Source organism: Acanthaster planci, linkage group LG07 (genome assembly GCF_054643075.1).
Source record: "Acanthaster planci isolate LZ-2023a linkage group LG07, COTS_SCS, whole genome shotgun sequence".
Taxonomy (NCBI): Eukaryota; Metazoa; Echinodermata; class Asteroidea; order Valvatida; family Acanthasteridae; genus Acanthaster; species Acanthaster planci.
This window is the reverse complement of record NC_141783.1, coordinates 6163860-6183352: the sequence shown is the minus strand read 5'-3', so window position 1 is coordinate 6183352 and position 19493 is coordinate 6163860. Positions and strand designations below refer to the sequence as shown.

The following is a 19493-nucleotide window of genomic DNA, read 5'->3' as shown; positions in this document are numbered from 1 at the left end:
CAATATTACGAGATGATTCTCACAATAGCCATTTTGGCTGGTTCCCTGGCCGAGTGATATCAGTGCACTGCTAAAACTCTCTGCTCATTTAAAGTACATCTCATTGTCACTTGGCATTACAGAGTTACTACTTTCGTACAGTTTATTCAGCTGCTCGTTCTTCTCTGTAAATTATCCTGCCATCTCTAATTTGTCCGTGTTGAAGGTTCTACCGTCCTCGAGCATTATATCAGATTTCCACTGACATGTACGGCAACCGTAAATCGTCAGTAGCAGGAATTGCTTTTTATGCGTATTTACTATTCGTTGTACCACATGTTCGGTTATAAGCTAAAAAAAATATTGATTTTTTTTTAGTATTTGATTGTAAATGAACAATTATTACCGCAGGCGTGTAATATTCCATTTTCTGCCTTTAAACCAATACCTTTTTTGTGACAAGGCCAATTACTTTGCGCTCCAAATATCCCCAATGGAGGGACCATTTTCTGGTCATCAAAAAGGAGTCACTTATGTTATCCCCCTTAGTGTTGTGTCTGGAAAACAATTTTTTGTAAGAGGTTTTTGACTTTTCACTAAACACCTGAGGAGTCCATTAGTAAGGTTTGGTTTCACAAATCGGGCGCAATCAAAATATAATTCAGGAGCTCAGTCAATTTTGTTTGATACGAACACAGTCTATTAATATGATTACGAATCAGTTTTAACGGCACGGAATTCTGCACTGAAACTATTAAATTCTTATTACTTACAGTAAAATAATTATAATGAACTCTTCCACGTATGCATGGTTGGTAAGGAGAACTTATTTATCCATACCCATCTGAGTCCGCTAACAAAAAGTAGTTGCTGTGGTGTTGCTATTCTATCCCACCAATAACAAGTTCCTTTTGCATTTAAGAGTCTATCATTGGTAAATTGAGGGCCGACAAAGATGATTTTCCACTCTAAAAATGTCGAATTTAATTAAAAAAGCCCAGTCGAACTTAAATAAATCTAACATGGCGGACCAGCACAACACGAAACGTCATTTTGCGATCTTTCAGCCTGAGTTACATAGAAACAGATTTATTTTCGGCGTGCACTACTAGTATTATTTCTCGAAGAAAAAAAATCGAGGCCTTTTTCTCGAAGAAAAAAAATCGAGGCCTTTTTATTCGCAAGTCCCGATGTTATGGTTCCCAGCGATCTTGCAGTGATGTCTCAGTGAAACAGGCCTATCACCAAGGTGAACAGTTCGATATCATTTGGGAGTCTTATTCCGGCATTGGACAAGATTTTTAGTTTCAAAGGTCAGCTTTGAGCTATCTTATCTTATATCATGCAGGAATTTGAAATACAAATGTTGTAACTGAAACCCCATCTCCCCCAGCTCCGTCTAGCAATCTGCTCCCTGCGTTTCGAAATATTTCCATTTTAGTAGCCGTATTTGCTGATGCGTCTGTTTGTCAATGATTTTTCTCATCTCTACTACACGTTGTGAATATGCGCATTGCTAATTATCAATGAAGTTTAGGGCCAACTTCGAATAGCAATTGTATTTGATTCGGTAGTAGTACGATGTTTGAAACCACGCCGGGCTTCTGCCGTAGTAAAATCCTCTGCCGTGCCGAAGTCAATTTGCCGAGCCAAATTGGTTATAAAACGTCGGGCTTATGCCGTGCCAAATACCAAAAAAAAAATCAAGTTGAATTGTATTCAACATGGCATAAGCACGACGTTTGAAACGGGCCTAAAGCTGCAGTTACAAAGGTCATTCAATAATGGCGTAATGGCGGAGCACACACAACCAACATGCATCCAAGCACTCCGTGGCTGTACGTGCACTTATCAAGGCATGTCATGACGGACGCTGCGGCAATACGGGCAATTCACAATTGTGCGCCTCCAAGAGTTTACAACGCGTTGGCCAATCTCAATGCGTGAAATTTGTAGACCCAACTCGCGTTTGGAAAGGGTCGACAGATTCTGCGCGACGTGATTGGCCAACATGTTGCAAACTCTTGGAGGTGCACGACGTTGAATCACCCGTATTATTTTTATATGAATGGTTTCCTTTGAAATGATAAGTGAAATTGGGTATTGGTAACCAGCGGTGCGACCATACCCTGGTGCGTAGTCCCAAATGGTTGACTAAATAACTATAGTAGTCACTCGCACTTGCTCCATGTTAGTCAGGAGTGTTCATTTTGCTGGAAGCGACGCGCCCGTAACGCGCGCATTTCATATTTTGTCACCCAGTGAAGTGCAGTTCCGACCAAAGGGGCTGCCGTTGCTAGTGAAATTGTGCCCTCCCTTGGTACAGATCGGGGCTCATGGAAAGTAAGACTTTGTCCGAATTACTTGGCCGTGGATGGAAATTCCGCACGAGTCTATGTAGAGTCGTGTGGAATCTCAATCCGGAACCAAGTAATTAAGACACGTCTAATCCTGTGTTCGTAAGTTATGGCTGCAGCAATTCTTAACGCATGCGCACAAAGACGTCCCAACATGCGGCCTGTTTCCACGGCATCACTAGCAGAGCTAGAGGCGTTCAGCTGTGCCGGACATCATTATAATTGTAGGAAACCTAGAAATGAAAATGCCCTAGGTTGAAAAATATCTTGAATGCGTGCTCTTGGGTGTGGTAATCGGGCAACAAAGAAATAATTTGACAACAAAGGGCAAATGAACTTAGTTGCGAGCAGGGCACATTCACATGATATCTAGTACATGTATTCCAAAACGGTATTAGGCCTATTTGAAGAGTTATCCTAACGGAAGTGACGTCAGCAACTGCAAGAAGAAAAGTAGAGAAAAACGAGGTACCGGTAACTACTTAAAGAAAGTCGACACACTTGGTGAAATAATGATAAGCTTGTGAAAGGACAAACTATTTATTACATAAAATAGTCTCATTTTACAAATACACGTGCAAGCCATAGACGAGATCAATGCGCTTTAAAATATAACAACTCATTTTTAAGAATGCAGTTAATACCGGTATTATTAATTAATAAAATATGAACGATACTGCTCCTCCAGTCGGATTTACTACATTAAAAATTAAATGTTTTAAGTAATGAGCTGTTCTTTCGTACTGAAACGCGCTCATGATTATTCGTGTTAGTAGATGGCATGCGCCTTTTCCACAGACGCAAGGTCAGTGTGCATGGTGATCTTATGTGTAAGATAAATCACGTGCATGCAGGAATAAAACTGGGTAAATGGATACGTCTAGAAAATAGATCAAAACGCATAAGAAAAGACGCCGTATTTGCAAAAGCCATTCACGTCAGTCCCAGAACGACACCCATTTTGCTTTTCCCTGTTTAGTTCAAGCATAGCATTATACTGTAATACCCAAACCATTAAAAAAAATGAAATGCCACGCCGATGTTGCGTAAGACGCTCCGTTATATCTTATAATCTGGAGCTGTGATGTTTCTCTGTTACCGAACGAGAGCGAGAGCTACTCGTTAAACGGAAGATGACCAGTATGTGAAGAGATGAACACGTTTGAGATAATTCCGTATGCGCAGTCAACCTTACCATCATAGTGGAAATTACATTATAAACTTTGGTGAGATTATAGGTTCCATTATGATTATAAACAAGATAAGACTACACATCGTCCATTACAGAAGCTATAACCTCGCAATTCAATTATACACCCTAAACAGAAAAAGCCCTTAAAATTAATTCTATTATAATGGTTAATTTTGTAACAGCAATTAAGAGGAATATACATGTAGTTATTTACAATAGGTGTGTTCGAAGGGTAGTGCGTCATTCTTGTTACATGAATTGAAACATCTATTTATTTGAGGTTGTGCTCAGCAATGCATGTTAACAAATATCTCTGGTAAAACCATAGCTATCCGCTTAAAATGCGAATTTAGACAAGACGAATAGTCCGCAGTCTTAACAAAGCTATGATTACAAGACTACATATCAGCATATATCAGCTGTAATAAACAGGCTCTCATAAAATCCCACGACATCCCCCCATCGCCACCACCTTTACTTTTATTTCCCCTTCATGGCCCCATTTGTAATAACAAACCTCATCAGAATCTGATGAAATAGAACTTCTCGTTTGCTCCACACCTCATGTGCGTATAGCTTTTATATCGTGATTTAAACCCGTCAAAATGCCAGGATTTAATCTGCGCTCTTGGTCAAATAAACGTTTCCTCGCTCAGAATAAACAATGATCGCATGGATAAGATCGTCATCTATACGTATCGAATTGCTGCTGTAAAAGTCGACCCGATGATTTCAAAGAATGTCATTTGTTTCTCAGCCCTGAAGTGGAGTATGCATGCATGGTCGAGTGGCGCCCGCCCGATTAGGCCATGAAAATACCATGTCATCGGCAGGGAATCGATTTTACTAGACGTTGTAGCAGACGCACCTGCTGTCTGAATACAACACGGAGACCGCGTGAAATGATTCCTTCAAACCTGCATTTAGATAATTATTACAAGAGGATTCCACGCTGTGCATCGGCAGACATTTTCCCCCTGCTTCCACCCCAAACGTCCACCTGTCCAACACGGGCCAAGTTTGCGGTAGGTTAACTTATATGAGATCATATGCAGATCAGCTTATCATGAGATTCTGATTCGAGACTAGCTGACTCAAACAAGATGAGCTTAAATTATGTCAGGTCAATTCAGATCATGCCCAAATCAAATCAAGTAAAATTGATTCAAACTAATTCACAAGAAATCGTAAAATAAAATGAGGTTTCATCTATTAAATGTGGTGTACACCATTGGCTTTTGTCGTAATTTCACAAGATTGGATGATTACAGTGGGTAATATTCACTGCAACTTACATTCCACTCACTTGTTTCATGATTGAGTCAACTGCTTTGTGAAAAAAACGAGAAAAACAGCGCGGCATTTTCAACTTTTAAATTGAAGGTCTGTAGGCCTAGTTTATCTTGCGTAAAACCTATGGATTTTAGGGCGTTCGTAGAACATCGTCCGCGGGGTCAGGGTTGGAAACAAGCATAACAGGCTCATTCCCTTAATAAAGGAGCAGTTTTCAACGGCTATGAGTAATCAGTTAATTAACATTGGAGTAATGTGCCTCCTCGACAATGTAGCATTGCGGTTCATGGAAAAACTTCATCCAGGAACACAGCAGTCGACTCGTGTCCGTAAAATAGGCCTATGATTATGCACGTGCGCATGCACGATCATGTTTATAACGCCACTTCCATGTCAGGTCAGTTCACACATCGATGAAAGTCTAGAACACCTTTCATAGTAGAGTCATTAATAAGTAAAAAGAATTATGTCTTAAAGCATGGGAGGATTAACGTGTGAAAATCGTACTTTTTGTTGACGAAATTCATCGTGCTCGCGGAAACAGCCGCCATATTGGATCATTCCATTATTAACTAGGGATGATTTTGAATTCGCAAAGTTTTCCGTTAAAAAACCCTTTCCTTGGATAAAATTCAACTTCACACGGATCCAAATTATAATTTCAGTTCACAGTGTTTTTGGTGAAAGAATTGTCAGTATGTTTTTTAGCTGGTTTTAAGTTTACCCGTTCATTAATGGAGACTCCCACAACATTTGCAAACACTACAAAATAAAATTGGCCCCTGTTAAAAGATGTAATGTGCGAAGTGAAATTAACTCTTTTACCATGCTCGGCCGACCATCGTAATAAAAGAGAACAAAATCTTTGTTTTTAAAAAAAAACTACAGCATTCTGGGTGGAAATATTTGACAGACTGACTGAGACTGTTATGTACTTTCTTTCTAGTAAGATATTTCAGGATTATACGCACGGACGTGTATAATAAAATCTGGACTCGCAATGCCTTTAATCAGCTTATAGAGTCATTGAATCCACTCGCAGCCATTTTACCGAGCCGAATACAAAGCTTTCCTGGTAATGCCCGCCTTTGTTCTTCCTGACGTCAATAGTAGGGAGCCAACCCACGCCTTTGTATTCGGCTCGGTAAAATGGCCGCTGGTTGGCTTCTTTTTCATACAAAGGCGTTGCAGGTCCAGGTTTTTTTTATATACGTCCGTGATTATACGGTCGTCCGATTTTCGGGATTTTACCAGTGGTGTACACCACCTTTAAGATTGGACCGGTCCGTTCGAAGCGGATTTAATAAATAAAAAAATAATAGGGCTTAAAGTTACATATAATCAATTCTAAACAGATACAATCACACCAGGTGCCTGTTCTGTGACTTCCGCTAGGTCTCAACGGCCACTTGATCCACCTGACCTCTCTTGTGTCGGCAAGGCACGGTCGTTCTCCTCCAAGCCGCCGACAGAAAGTCAACGGCGGCCGCACGGAAGTGGGCGTTTCTCATGGAGTAGACAAAGGGGTTGCAGGCTGGGATGACAAACACAAGGGCTACGGCCACAGTCAGATAGATAGGTGAGGAGTCGTCGTGCCGGAGACTGCCAAAGCTCACCACCAGGCTGAGGACTGTGATCGGAGTCCAGCACAGCACGAAGATGCCGAGGAGAATGAGCAAAGTAATCGCAGTGCGGAGATCGGCATGGCGGCGGGGTCTGTGAGAAAGACGATGCACAAAGATAGACGACGTATTGTCAGAGTTTTATCAAGCCACAGTCGGTTAAAGGAGGGAACGAGGGAGATTTCCCCCTTTCAATATTTGGATTCTCATCCAAAGAAGAAGCTGTCTGTCGGGCCTCTGTTTCGCTTGTCACTTATTTTTTCATTGGCCGACCTATTTTTTTTTCAGCCGATCAAATCAATTCTACATCTGAAATATGCCCCTGGACTTTTACGCACGATACGTTTATCTATTCACCCCCCCCTTTATAACTCGAGTCATTCTTAGCAACTACTACCTACAACATCACGAGCTCTCTACACCGGTGAAAAATTAACAGCAACGTCACAAGGGGAATACAAGCAATAGGAAATTGTCAATTTAATCATCTGACACTTTAAATTTACACAGAGCAGCAAAGACTTCAGAATAAGTTGCTAAAAATTGACATTAACAGGCAACCACAGAAATTTATCAGTCAACCGCTGTACCAATTAAGGAGTTCCAACTGAAGGTAACTTTTTTTGAAACGACAGCCCAGAATAAATTACCTCAGTGGACCAAATAATTGTTCATCTAGTTCAATCGTCGCAAAGGTGGAACAATAAACATCTGGAATGTTCTCATTAAAAAAATGAGAATCTATAAATCACAAGTGAATGCGGAATGCCCAGAACATGGTATTCGATGGCAAATAAGAAAATTGTATGCAGCTGCTCTCTTTGCTTGATGAAAACCACGGACTTTGTGGTTTGCGTTGGCCGTCCATCCGATATGTTTTATATCGGGCGGTTGCTATGGCGACAAAATGGAAGCGGTCTTCGCGTGCGGGCCTTAAAGGACTACACAATAATCTCATGGCGTGAACAGCAAATAATCCGTAGAGATAACTGCCATAGCATTAACCTGAATTTGGTTTTCAAAGCTCACACTGAAGTGTATTCATTTTTTTTAATGTATTTTAAACAGTCGCGTAAATTTGTGCCGAAAATTCGAGGGGGGATGGGGGATGGGAAAGAGAGTATGGCTTTCCCAGCCATGCCATTAAAATTTGGAAAGCGGGGGGGGGTGATGACACCATTCTGACTCTATATAGAGGTTGATGTTCATGATATTAATGCACGTCTGTAATATGTATTACACTCGTATAGAATCTTACATCATAATGCCATATTTATGGCTTTTAAAAAATGATTTTCCCTTTTTTGAGTGGTATTGAATTCATTTTAGTCGTTGGGAAGTCTGAAAAATTCACAATCGGCTTTAATTTTTGGCTCATCACAGAAAGTGGGGGATATATCCCCATCCCCTGGGATTAACGCCATGATTTAAAAAGCACATTATCTTAACATACATTCGCCTTTTGACTGAGCGATTCTTTTAGGCATTTTTGAGACAGTGAAGAAACAAAGATGACCCCAAAACCAATTTTTCAATTTTTGTCACTTTAGACATAATTATTTACAAAGAAAGAAAGAAACAAATAAATGCTAAATGATTCGGACATCGATCAGTCTCGGATGTGAAATTTACATGAAGCCTGAAACAAATTTCTAAATTTATATAAGAGAGAGTAAAAAAAGAGAAAAATCAAGGTGAAAAAAAATACAAATGAAGAATTAAATAATAAATCTATTTTGCCTGCATATAGAAAATTTGTATAGTCTACGGAAGATTAAATGACCATCCATGTTACTTGGTTACTGAGTTAATTTATCGTCGACACAAAGAAATATACATTGGATAACACTGCTTAGATAAATTATCCCCAACACACAGGTTCAACGATAACGCTTTGTGGGAAAATCGGTTAAAATTCAGAAATAACGTATTTCGAAAACATGGAGTTCAACAATAATGTGTATCTCGGAAATCATCCTAAAATCAATTATAATGTATCGCGGAATCTATCTCGAAAACCCAGAATTAACATTTTGTGCAATCACATGGCGCGTAGCCTTTGCAGTATATAGTATGTACGGACCTCTGGAAGTGCCATCCGACTTATTGAGATCCTATTTTTTTTCTCGGGACGACGACGTTATACAGGCAAAACGTCGACATCCTTAGATATTTATCATAGGATGACGTCATCAGTCGTAAAAGTGGAATAATAACATTATCTGTCGATGGGTGCATTGACAAACCAAACGCACGGGTGGCCTGAGGTGCCACTGTTTTTAAGCATTTGCCTCCTATTGCTATAAGCTACCACTTGATAAGCCTTTTGCGAGTTAAATTTGAATAAAATCTGGTACACTGAGTTATCTGATTGCACATAAACATAACAATTTGAATTTCCCAGACTAAAGACACTGTTGCTAGTCGTGATTCGTGGCAAGCTTTTGCATACCGAGCACCATCTCTGGAAAGGACTGGTTCCTTTGTGCCCTTCTTATCCATTGAAAACAGTGTATTAGTGCAAGGCGTCTCTTATGTAACTAAGCAAAACGTTAACCTGAATCACGCATAGCAACAGGTGTAGCAATATCATGTATGGCAACACGAGGACAATGATGGGAAAAACAGTGGCACCTCAGGCCACCTGTGTGTTTTCAAGATGGTTTGTCAATGCACCCATTGACAAATAATGTTATTATTCCACTTTTACGATATCTAAGGATGTCGATATTTTACCTGTATAATGTCGTCATCCCGAGAAAAAATGTCAGGATCTCAATAAGTCGGATGGCACTTCCAGACGTCCGTACATACTATACCCTGTAAAGGCTACGCAAAACGCGAGTGCACAAAATGTGAAAGATTCTGAGATGCACTATCATTGAATTTGGTGTATTGGAGATACATTACCAGTGACTTCCGTATTTCGAAGATACATTATCGTTGAATTTTGTGTTTCAGAGATACACTGTCATTGAAATCCGTGTTTCGAATTTTGTGTTTCCGAGATGCGCTATCATCGATTTCGGGTTTTCCGAGATATATTATCTTTGACATCTATATTTAGGATATACATTATCATTGAAATCGGTGTTTCCAAAAACCGTTACCATTGAATTCCGTGTTTCAGGGATTATTTATCTTTGAAATCAGTGTTATCCAGTGTATTTTTCTGTGTTTCAACGATAAATTAACTCAGTAACCAGTGACATCAGTGGCCATGGAAGCGTCCGTTCTCTCGGGATCGATACGGGTATACCTCGTATAGAAAGAGAGAGGGGAGTTGAGAAAGGACACAGCAATTATTTGCAAAAGCTACATATCAAATGAATTCGTCCTATCCCTGTAAGAAAAATTACAACTTTCTGACAAATTTTTTCCCATAAATCTAACAGAAAAGTGCACTTCCATTGCAAATTGTCCGTACTTATCGTAAAAAAGTAAGGGTGCCGTTGCGGTGATGTGTTTCATTGAAAAAGTGTTTCTTCTAGGGGCTTTCAGTTTAATCTGTGGACCCAAAATGTCCTTATTGAAACTATATTTAGAGAACACCTTACCCACTGGTCCACTGCCATTAACCGAAATATGAGCGTTTCACCAAAGAAAATAAACGAGACAGCAAAATATCGAAAATCTGGCAAATATTGACGTCGAAATCACTGTAACACTGAGGTTTCTTCCTGGACTGGCATCACACTTTTGGTTATGAATATGCATTTGCATCAGCAAAAACAAACTCCAGAGCAACTCAAATGTCCTCAAACTGGTAACATGAAAATTGTATACGGTGTTAAATGAGACCTGATGGGTATTTACATGTGCTGCGCATATTGTATGTGCCCTTTAAAAAATTATTTTTTGGGCGATTAAAGTTACGGAGATGTTTCACTTTATATTCCCAGCAAATGATCACAATATAATCAAAATGTGATTCGAAGGTTGTAACTGTCTTCACGTTTTAAAACGAACGACCAGCCTTCATTTTTCTACACTTCACATTTAAACTTAATTTGTGGTCAATATCTGACAATTCTAATAATTATTTAATCTAAGGACAAAGTCGAAGTCATAGTAAATGCGGTGTAGATATTATCTTGTTGTTGCTGTTTCACGATTTGTTATTGAATGCATAAAACTGCGATGTATTTTTAGCATCTAACAGAAAAGGCTAAAACATCTTCCCGGGTTGCTTTTTCTGAGTTTGATGTATCGAGGTTCTTCAAATCTTCAGCGGTGAGAAACTAGGTTTCTCTCCCACCAAAATAAACCTGCTCTTCAATTTCCTACGGGATCAGGCTCGCTCGGTGATAGGAGCGTTCTCGATCGTGTGAGCGTGGCTTGGGGGCGAGACATGAAGTAATTGATATCAGCGATTTCATTACGAGCAGTCGAGTGAAAAAAATCTGACAGGCACATCTTAGACCATCGAAACACCGCGGGTTTGCTACACGGAAGGCCCCGATTTTTTTTATTTGGATGGAGTTATCAAACACTGAAAAAACCCAATATTTTCAAATGCATGGGCATAATTCTAAAACAGTAAAAAAAATGTATATCACAGATATACATGTATATAAGGCAATCAATATTAAATATACGAGACACACATGAAACATAAGAATTGCACATGGAGCAACACGTAAATGCACAATAATTAAACAAAATACAACAAACGAATCGTGGATAATCTCGTCTCATTTCACATGTCAGTGAATCGTTCCGATACACGTCACGGCCGCCGGCAAATGGACGTTCCACCCCACGAGTATTTGAATTTCCATTTCACGGTAAATAGAAGCCAGTGAACAGCCTAGGAGAATACTGTAACGTATGGAATCTGTAGAGTGCTGTCCAGCCTTACAACGGTCCGTGTATGGTGAGATTACCAAGGAAATGTAGAAATTTATACCATACAAGTGATTAACTGTGCATGTACTGAGAGGGATAACTCGATCGTGTATGGAGCTTAGATTATAAGCCCGACTGTGTTGGAACGAATGGCAACAGCTCTGAAGTCTTTACACCCAATTGGTTCTACGTGCTGTATGTCTTATACCCCTTTAATTCGAAGAAAGTACATTCCATGTACGTGCATTAGGTTCTGAAAATGATTTTAAGCATATTCCCATTCCGTCTGTGGAGATAAAGTTGTTCACAATGACTTCCATGTACTTCCGTTCATTATATTTTCACTGCAAATGGGACGTAAGACCAACAAGGCGTAGGACCAGTGGGACGTAGGACCAATAGACCAATGGTAGGACATTTAGGACGTAGGACCAATAGACCAATGGTAGGACATTTTGGACGTGGGACCAATAGACCAATGGTAGGACCATTTAGGACGTGGGACCAATAGACCAATGGTAGGACCAGTGGGACGTGGGACCAATAGACCAATGGTAGGACCAGTGGGACGTAGGACCAATAGACCAATGGTAGGACCATTTAGGACGTGGGACCAACGGGACGTATAGAACCAAAAATGGGACGTGAGACCAAAGAAATGTCCCAAATTGAATAGGCCTAAGAGGTCAGCTCTAGATTGAAAGGAATAGGAAAGATAAAGAAACAATCCGCCTCCAAACAGAAATATCAGCATATTTCACCAATCTCTGTAATTGTATTGATTTTTTACTTCCCCTTGAATTAAGCCGCCGAACGGACAGCCTGAGGAAACACACCTCCCGTTTGGAGGATTTTTCCTTCTTCTGGCGTGATGCATGTAATTTCGTAACTTTCCTTCTTCGGTTAACTTGTTGGGTATCATTCTGCTTGAAGTGAATTCATTAATCCCCAAGATAGAAAAGGCATTATGGTAGCGTCACAGCACCATATTCTCAACTTTACATAAAGCTGTAAAATGTATATTTACATCTTACTACCAAACCCAAAACAAGTAACAAATTTGAAAGAAAAAGTTGAAATGATATCACAAAAAATGGACAAAATTGACAATACTTTCTAGTACCCTATACAGTTGGAGGCCAAGCTTTGATTCGGTAGATGCCAAAATTTAAGACAGGAATTTTACTGAAATCTATTTTTTCTCAATGTATTCCTGGCGTTCAAGCTGTGAATACTATGTTCCTAAAATTGACAATTTCAGGCGCAGCGTCCTCTCAGCGTGTAGAGCTTCTTGGAAAATTGAAGCTCAAATAATAAGCCTACACTCTGGAGGTCTTTGCAATTATAACGGAAGACAGCTTGTCCAACTGACAAGAGAGCCTTGTCAGATTACCCGAAAATAGTGGGAGATCCACGAGTTATTTATTGACGTTCATGTTTCTTCTATGGCTTTTATTCTTTTTAGTTTGTTTGGTTAGATCTGCAGACCAGTGCCATCTTAATTTCTTCCTTAAAAATTCACTTTTTAAATGCACCCTGTCGAATTCTGTGTTTTGTTAACATCGGTGTTATTTCGGATAGGTTTTGCTCGTTTCTGCTGAAGCATATTAGTGATCCATTTCTGCTTCAACATGTTCAGCAAGCATCCTCTAACTGTCAAACTCACTTCCTCAACCTACTGGATTAAAAAGATCTGCTCAACCCTCCACTGCAGGAGACCACATAACCATGGCAACGGGCATCTGTCAGACAACTCATGAGGTACAGCAACAGGACACGCTCGAAATCACTCCCCGTGTCCAGTATTGTGGTGTCAATTACGAAACACGAGCTAATATAAAACATTATGAGAACGTATTATTTCAACGATTTTTCGAATCGACTGCTCTCTAAAATTCAAAATATGAATTTTACAAAATGCCTAGCTTCACGACTGAATAGTCATGTTTAACACGGGATCGGACGAAGGGGCATAGAGTGTTTTTATCTTGTTTGAATATTTTTTTTGCTCCAATAAAAATTGGAGGGGGTACGTATGTGTAGTAAAATTGCTATAAATTCCAAACTGCAATCAAATTTAACATTTTCAATCACACTAAATTACAACTAGCGGTTTACTGGAAATTTAGCTTTAACAAAAGTGGAAAAGCAGAAGCATGCCATTGGTCACAACAACCCACTTTGTGTAGATGTCAATTAAGTCATGGAAATTTTTGTTGTGGCTGATAAGGACTGTCTTATATATTATCTCCCACACAAGGAAGTCAAGAAGGAAGTACCAAATACTGAATGGTCTGACAAAAAAATTAGTGAAGCCAATCAAGACTGCATGAGAAAAAAATCAAAATGTAAATTTGGCGGTAAAGAGGGGTTCTTTTAATACGCAATGAGTTTTAGTTACAAACTTAATAAAATCTCTGAAAAACAGAAAGAAAACATAACTGATGTTAAGAAAACCGTTCCCATATAAACAACCTTGACTGAGGAGACAACACGATTAATTGTCGAGTCCTGTACTGCGATCTGACATTTGGTTTAGGCTCTGAAAACGATTTATTAACAACGTGCGTGCTTTTAAAATCTAGTACAATTATGTCGTCGACACGTCCGAGACGTAGCAAGTGACACTTTCATTGAAAGGCGATTTGGCCAAAAAGCTAAGAGCACAGTGGTCGTATCATTCGCTTGGGGTTTAAGGGACACGGCAGATTTCACAAGCATGGTGCCCAATTTCGAGGGAAAAAATCGTATCGTGGGCGACGTCAAAACTGCAAAAAAATTAATTAAAATGCAGAGGTCTGCTATTGGGGTCTCTTATAGGTCTGATCTAACCAGCCTCATGCAATTTATATCTCTGTATATTTCTGCTAAGGTTTGCAGTTTATGTACATGTATAAGATGACATTTTCTCCTCTTTATGTCTTATTATTCAGTGACAGCTGCCCTCAATTGTGCATAAAATTACAGACCTACAGAACAGGGTAATCTTACATCTTTCTTTTTATCGCCTTGGTGAGACCTGAGAAAAGACATTGGTCTCCTAAAAATGTGTATTGACTTGTATAATAATCCACAAGAAGCAATTTACAAAAATGGAAAATTTTGAATACCTTGATTCGCTATTTAACATCAATCTACATGCTATATCTTAAGCTTCGAAAACCACTTTGCTCTTCACGGGGACATTTTTGATCGTCAAACCCCGAAGGGAATTACCGGTACAGTTTCACATCTTCCTTTCACATGCCTTTAAATTCTACAGTAAGTCCAAGCCAAGTTTCGAATTTAATAAAGATTATTCTTTCGAAATTTTGCTCGCGTAATTATAGATTGTTTAGACTGAACTTAAGGAGGAACGTGTTGAAACTCGTGACGAACCACGTGAATAAATCCACAATACGCACAAAAGGTGAGCGCCACTTTAACATCCATTCATGTAATATTTCCCAAAATGCTTTCTCCCCTTGCGGTGTGTGAGTGACAAATTGGAGACAGTGTCTGTCTGTTTCAGCTTTTACTGACAGTACTCGGCGGCCGGCGCAGTAATTAAATCAGCAGAGTGTCCGCAGTCGCGTGTGTCGATTTGGTATCATGTTGCAGTCAAATGTCTTCTCCTGTTGCGTGATACACTTCGACAACGCCGTACAAGGGTTCAGAATGATGCACAGAGAAACGGACAGCGATACCAATAAGAGGGATTCTTGAGTAGCAATGATTCTTATGCATCATTCAGAGACGCAGTTGATTGTGTGATGCCGTAAAATAATAAACTTTTTACATTTTGGAAGGTGCACCTGCTCCCTAGGCCCCCACCAGCCGACACACGTAACCTTTTCCTTTGATAATCCTTTGAATCCAAACAAAACGGCGTCGAAAGCGAAAGCAATAAACCTAATCACCAGCGCCAGTATGTTGCAGATGCGACTGGAAATAACACGTGCACCAAAGGGAAGGCATTAGCTGCATGGCACCTGCTGCCAGGTCCAATTATTCGGTGTATAATCCCGGCTGCGGGCAGATGATTCAGACAAAGTTGTAGTCTATGTGTATTCGAGTATTATTTGAATTACTCATGAGACTTGTTCTGTAGTCATTCCCACGACCATATGCAGCAAGGTATGAGACGGAGAGAACCCCCCTGCTTTGTGTTGGTCATTGTCTCGCAGGAATCTGGGGAATTCCTTTCAGACATCTTGGGGGATGTGTTAAGTAACAATAGTCTGGAATGTGTATAGGGATTGGACATGTTGGGGGGGGTACCCCTCGGTCTCATTTCTTGCTGGGTATACCCACGACAATTTCGGGATTAAATGTAACTTTGCACGCCATAGTTCGGTGCCATGTGGCTGTGGGCAAGTTACATTACACACCAGTCAATGCCGACATTGGAATTCTCTGTACCTTGTTCGTTACCCTTTCAACGGTGACCGTCTTTGTAATCTCCACCGTAATCAGTGATGTTTAAGGACATGCAAGCGCCATTACATGCCGTCTTGCAGTCATAGCAAGGAACAATAGTCTAATGCAAATGGCTCTAGGTTTGTGCCCATTCAGGTGAAAACGCGCACTCTGTGCTGTAGGCGCCCGTGAAACCAATATGCGCGGACTGTACCCCACTTTCTCCGCAAGTCACCATATCTGTTTGTCTCAAACTTGAAGATTTAAGAGCATCTGATGAAGTGTCGTTCCGCCAAAACTCGACGTTCCTTATATAAAGGCACCACAACTTGCTTCAAATGTTAATTACACAGAACTAAAACATTATGATACCCACTTTTGAGCGAATCATGTGATGTTTCATGTTTGTCATTACCACTGTCTTTACAGTGATGGATGATAAATGAAAGCATGGCTGAGATACTTACTGTTTAGTCGGTCTTGCTAGGATCATATTGTGGGGTTTGACTGCACCAAATATGCTGGGTCCGTCTTGTACCACCGACTGGCTAGCCATTTGAGACACCGTGTTTGGCAAGGTGCACTTCTTTGCACCTACAGCTCTTACGCGCATCTTAACGCGCCTAAACAGGCGCACATATGTTACTGTCATGGTGGACATAGGCGCGAGAACGACCAAAGCGTACCCAATAATCTGACTAACAAGCGGTGGGATTTGCTGGTAGATCTGCTCCTTGCTCTCACTGCTGTTATTTGTTTCCTTAGCGATGGCCCAGGTGACGATGGAAATTACCGCAGCAGCCAAGGCATAACCCCAAGCAAAGAAGGAAAGATTCCGGGCGCGCCTCCGGCCCACCTTTTCGTTGGTGTTTGGTTTGGCGACAACGGCGTAACGGTTGATGGCGATCACGCAAAGGATGATGTTGGAGGCGCCGCTCAGCAGAATCAAAAAAAAGAAGTGAGCCATGTTGAGCTCCACTGTATGCCACTCGCCATGCACGACGCCTACTAAAACCACAGGCAGATTAATCAAGGTGTTGAGTAGGTCCGCCACCGCCAACATGAAGGCCAAGAAGTTGCCTGGCTTGGCACCTACAGAGTCCCAGGCGTATCGTAAGGTGCCAAGAACCACCACGTTACCTATCACTGATGCTAAACCTAGCACCGTCAGAAAGACACAACAGACTGCGATCGCTGCCACCGACCTTTCCTCTAGTTGTCCCTCCTCGCCTAGTTTAGGATCCACCGTAGGACTTGTCGTGCTGGTTTCGAACGTGGTTGCCATATTTTCTACTTCTCACAAAAGAACAGAGGCTTCAACAGCTTGTCCCTTACTCTTCGCATAAATTCAATATAGGCCTATTCTTGATTTCTGGAGTACTAAATGAATGCTGGATAAGGGTAGGAGAAAATACTAAAAGCAAACATCAACACACTCCCTGAAATCAAATGAAGAGCCTTGTCATATGCATTGGTCCTTCCTCCGTCTCGTTTTGACTTAGCACACGGCATGCTATTGAAATTGCAATATCCTCTGCATGCAACACGCGCTTCCAATCACCTTTCGAATCAACGATCCACTGTCGTGGAAGAAAAGACGATGATTTGTAACGTATGACCGGGGGCGAAGATGTTTGAAATACCCACTCACTTGCTCTTCGACGGTATCAGATGCGATCTGCTGAGTATTTTATTACTGCAGTGTTTGCCAGAGCCAGAAAAGACCACCTGACAACTAGGGACTTGGATGGCGCAAACCGCTCACTGGGCCAGATAGTCAGTTTTGCTCCACGCTAATTGCCGATGATAACTGCACACACCTTGTAAAGGTTGATCATTTGCCAGGTTCCTCTTTGGTGGAAAGAACTATATACCATTTGCCTGCATCTCTTCTGCAAAATCGAGCTATAAGAGCGAGATCCCACATTGTCCACAACGACATCAAGTAATCATCAAGCACACAAGCCAAGTAAAATACTACCGACATGAAGCGAAGAGATGTGCTTATTATGCGCGTTGCCCAAAGCTGTCGGACTCCTTTGAATCAAGTTGACATCACGGCAACGAAAACGCTAATGATAATTATCCATAGTAACGCTCTGCAGGAGAAAGCAAGCTAAAAGTGATTAGTAACATAAAAAAAAGGCCCAAATAACATTATTTCCGCGGCCGGCGTTTGAATAATGAACTTGGCGAGCGTTAATTGCGAGTCTGTGGCGACGATCGTTATAGCAATAGCAGCCGAGACCACTAGCTTCTTCCCGCTTGAATTATCACTCCATCATCCATTGTTGGAATTATTCATCAGTTTCATTGCCAACCGAGCCGGTGACCATGGCAAATGGTAGACAGTGTTTTCCTGAAAAAGGATCACCAGTTCCAAATGCATGCACAACTGGCCCGGCCTCCAGGCTATTTGGGCTTCAGCCTCTCGACGGCAGTGCTGGTTGATGCAACCCTGCCGGGAAATCTGGCGCCGAGTTCAAAGCCAAAATTCTGAGCCAGATTTTGGGCTGTTTTTGCAAGGGCGCAAACTCGCCCTGGACACGCTTCTCCTGGACATGTATTGCCTGACCCTGTCACAAGTCAATGAGACAGATGCTCGTCCGGCATTTGTATGTCCCCCTCCCCCTATTCTCTCCCCTTCCCCCGTCTCTCTCTGGGCTTCTCTGCTGGGTCAAATTGATGAGGTTTGACGACAATCGAATATTGACAAGTAGCCCTTCAGCATGCTACTTACCGATGTGATGTGGTCTCCTTTCAATAAATTGCATTTTGTCCGGCAGAGATTATGAAAATCGCTGAGAAAGACACTAGGTGTCGCCGACGGCTATTCTGTGACATACAGAAGATTCTGTAATTTGGCGTAGGGCCTATGACAATGAGAAAATTATTCGGAGCTTAAAAAGTATAAACGATATGGAGCTCAGCGGGGAAGCATAAAGGCCCCTTTACATATTGTTATGCATGTATTTGGGGTGCGTTGCGTGCACGATGAATTCATACCTTTCACTTTCACAAAAATCTACTGCATTAACATAGTACATGTATGCGTTTACGTTTGGCTGTCAAAATGGCCACGGGAGCGATTTTGACGGATACACAACGCTTGGCGCAAGTGTTGACGCGCATAATTAGGGAAAGGCGCCTTAAGATGGAACAAAGTGTCGTCGTTTTGAAGTGTGTAGCTTTTCGGCTGCAAAAAAAAATTGCCGACACCACAATTAAAGTGAGAAACTTGAGAGGAACTATGCCACAGATATTCCGAATCAAGGCAATATTGGACGAGCAAATTTTGTCTTCCGGTACTGGTCACAAAAAAGCAAACTTCACGCAAACGAGGGATTTACACGATGTTGTGGCTTAGTCGCTGAATTAAAAAAAAATCATTATACACGTATTAGTGATCAGGGCGTGGGGCAAGAAACACGGTAGAAGTGCATTGAAAATGGATCCAAGTCAAAGCAAAGTTAAAACATAAACTATTTAAACGCTGAAAAATTTTCAGATTTAACCGCGATTTCAATACACAGCTGAAGTATAGGCCTATCTCTGGATAAGCTGAGGTAATGTGAGGCAGTAGTTGCTTTGCAGATACACACATCCATCACATGTCAATTAATCGAATTGGTCGAATATGCTAATTTGACCAATAATTCGACCAGTGGATAAAGACTTTGTGCAGATTTCTCGTGCTCTTGTTCACATCTTAAGTACTTCCAAAGGATGGTGTTTCACAGTTATTCCGATTTGTTTTCATGCAGTTCTGTATTTACGCACCCTTGGATGAAAATTGGTACGGTA

At 41.0% G+C, this 19493-nt stretch overlaps 1 protein-coding gene across 1 annotated transcript; it reads right to left on the bottom strand.

Moving 5' to 3' along the window:
- Nucleotides 1-2852: 2852 nt before the first annotated feature.
- On the bottom strand, nucleotides 2853-18112 carry LOC110978602 (D(1A) dopamine receptor-like). The gene is made up of 2 exons (XM_022233723.2): nucleotides 16157-18112; nucleotides 2853-6537 (listed from the first exon to the last, which is right to left on the bottom strand). Exons 1-2 carry the CDS (start codon nucleotides 16972-16974, stop codon nucleotides 6213-6215), a joined length of 1143 nt encoding a protein of 380 aa, XP_022089415.2. The 5' UTR covers nucleotides 16975-18112; the 3' UTR covers nucleotides 2853-6212.
- Between the last annotated feature and the right edge of the window lie 1381 nt (nucleotides 18113-19493).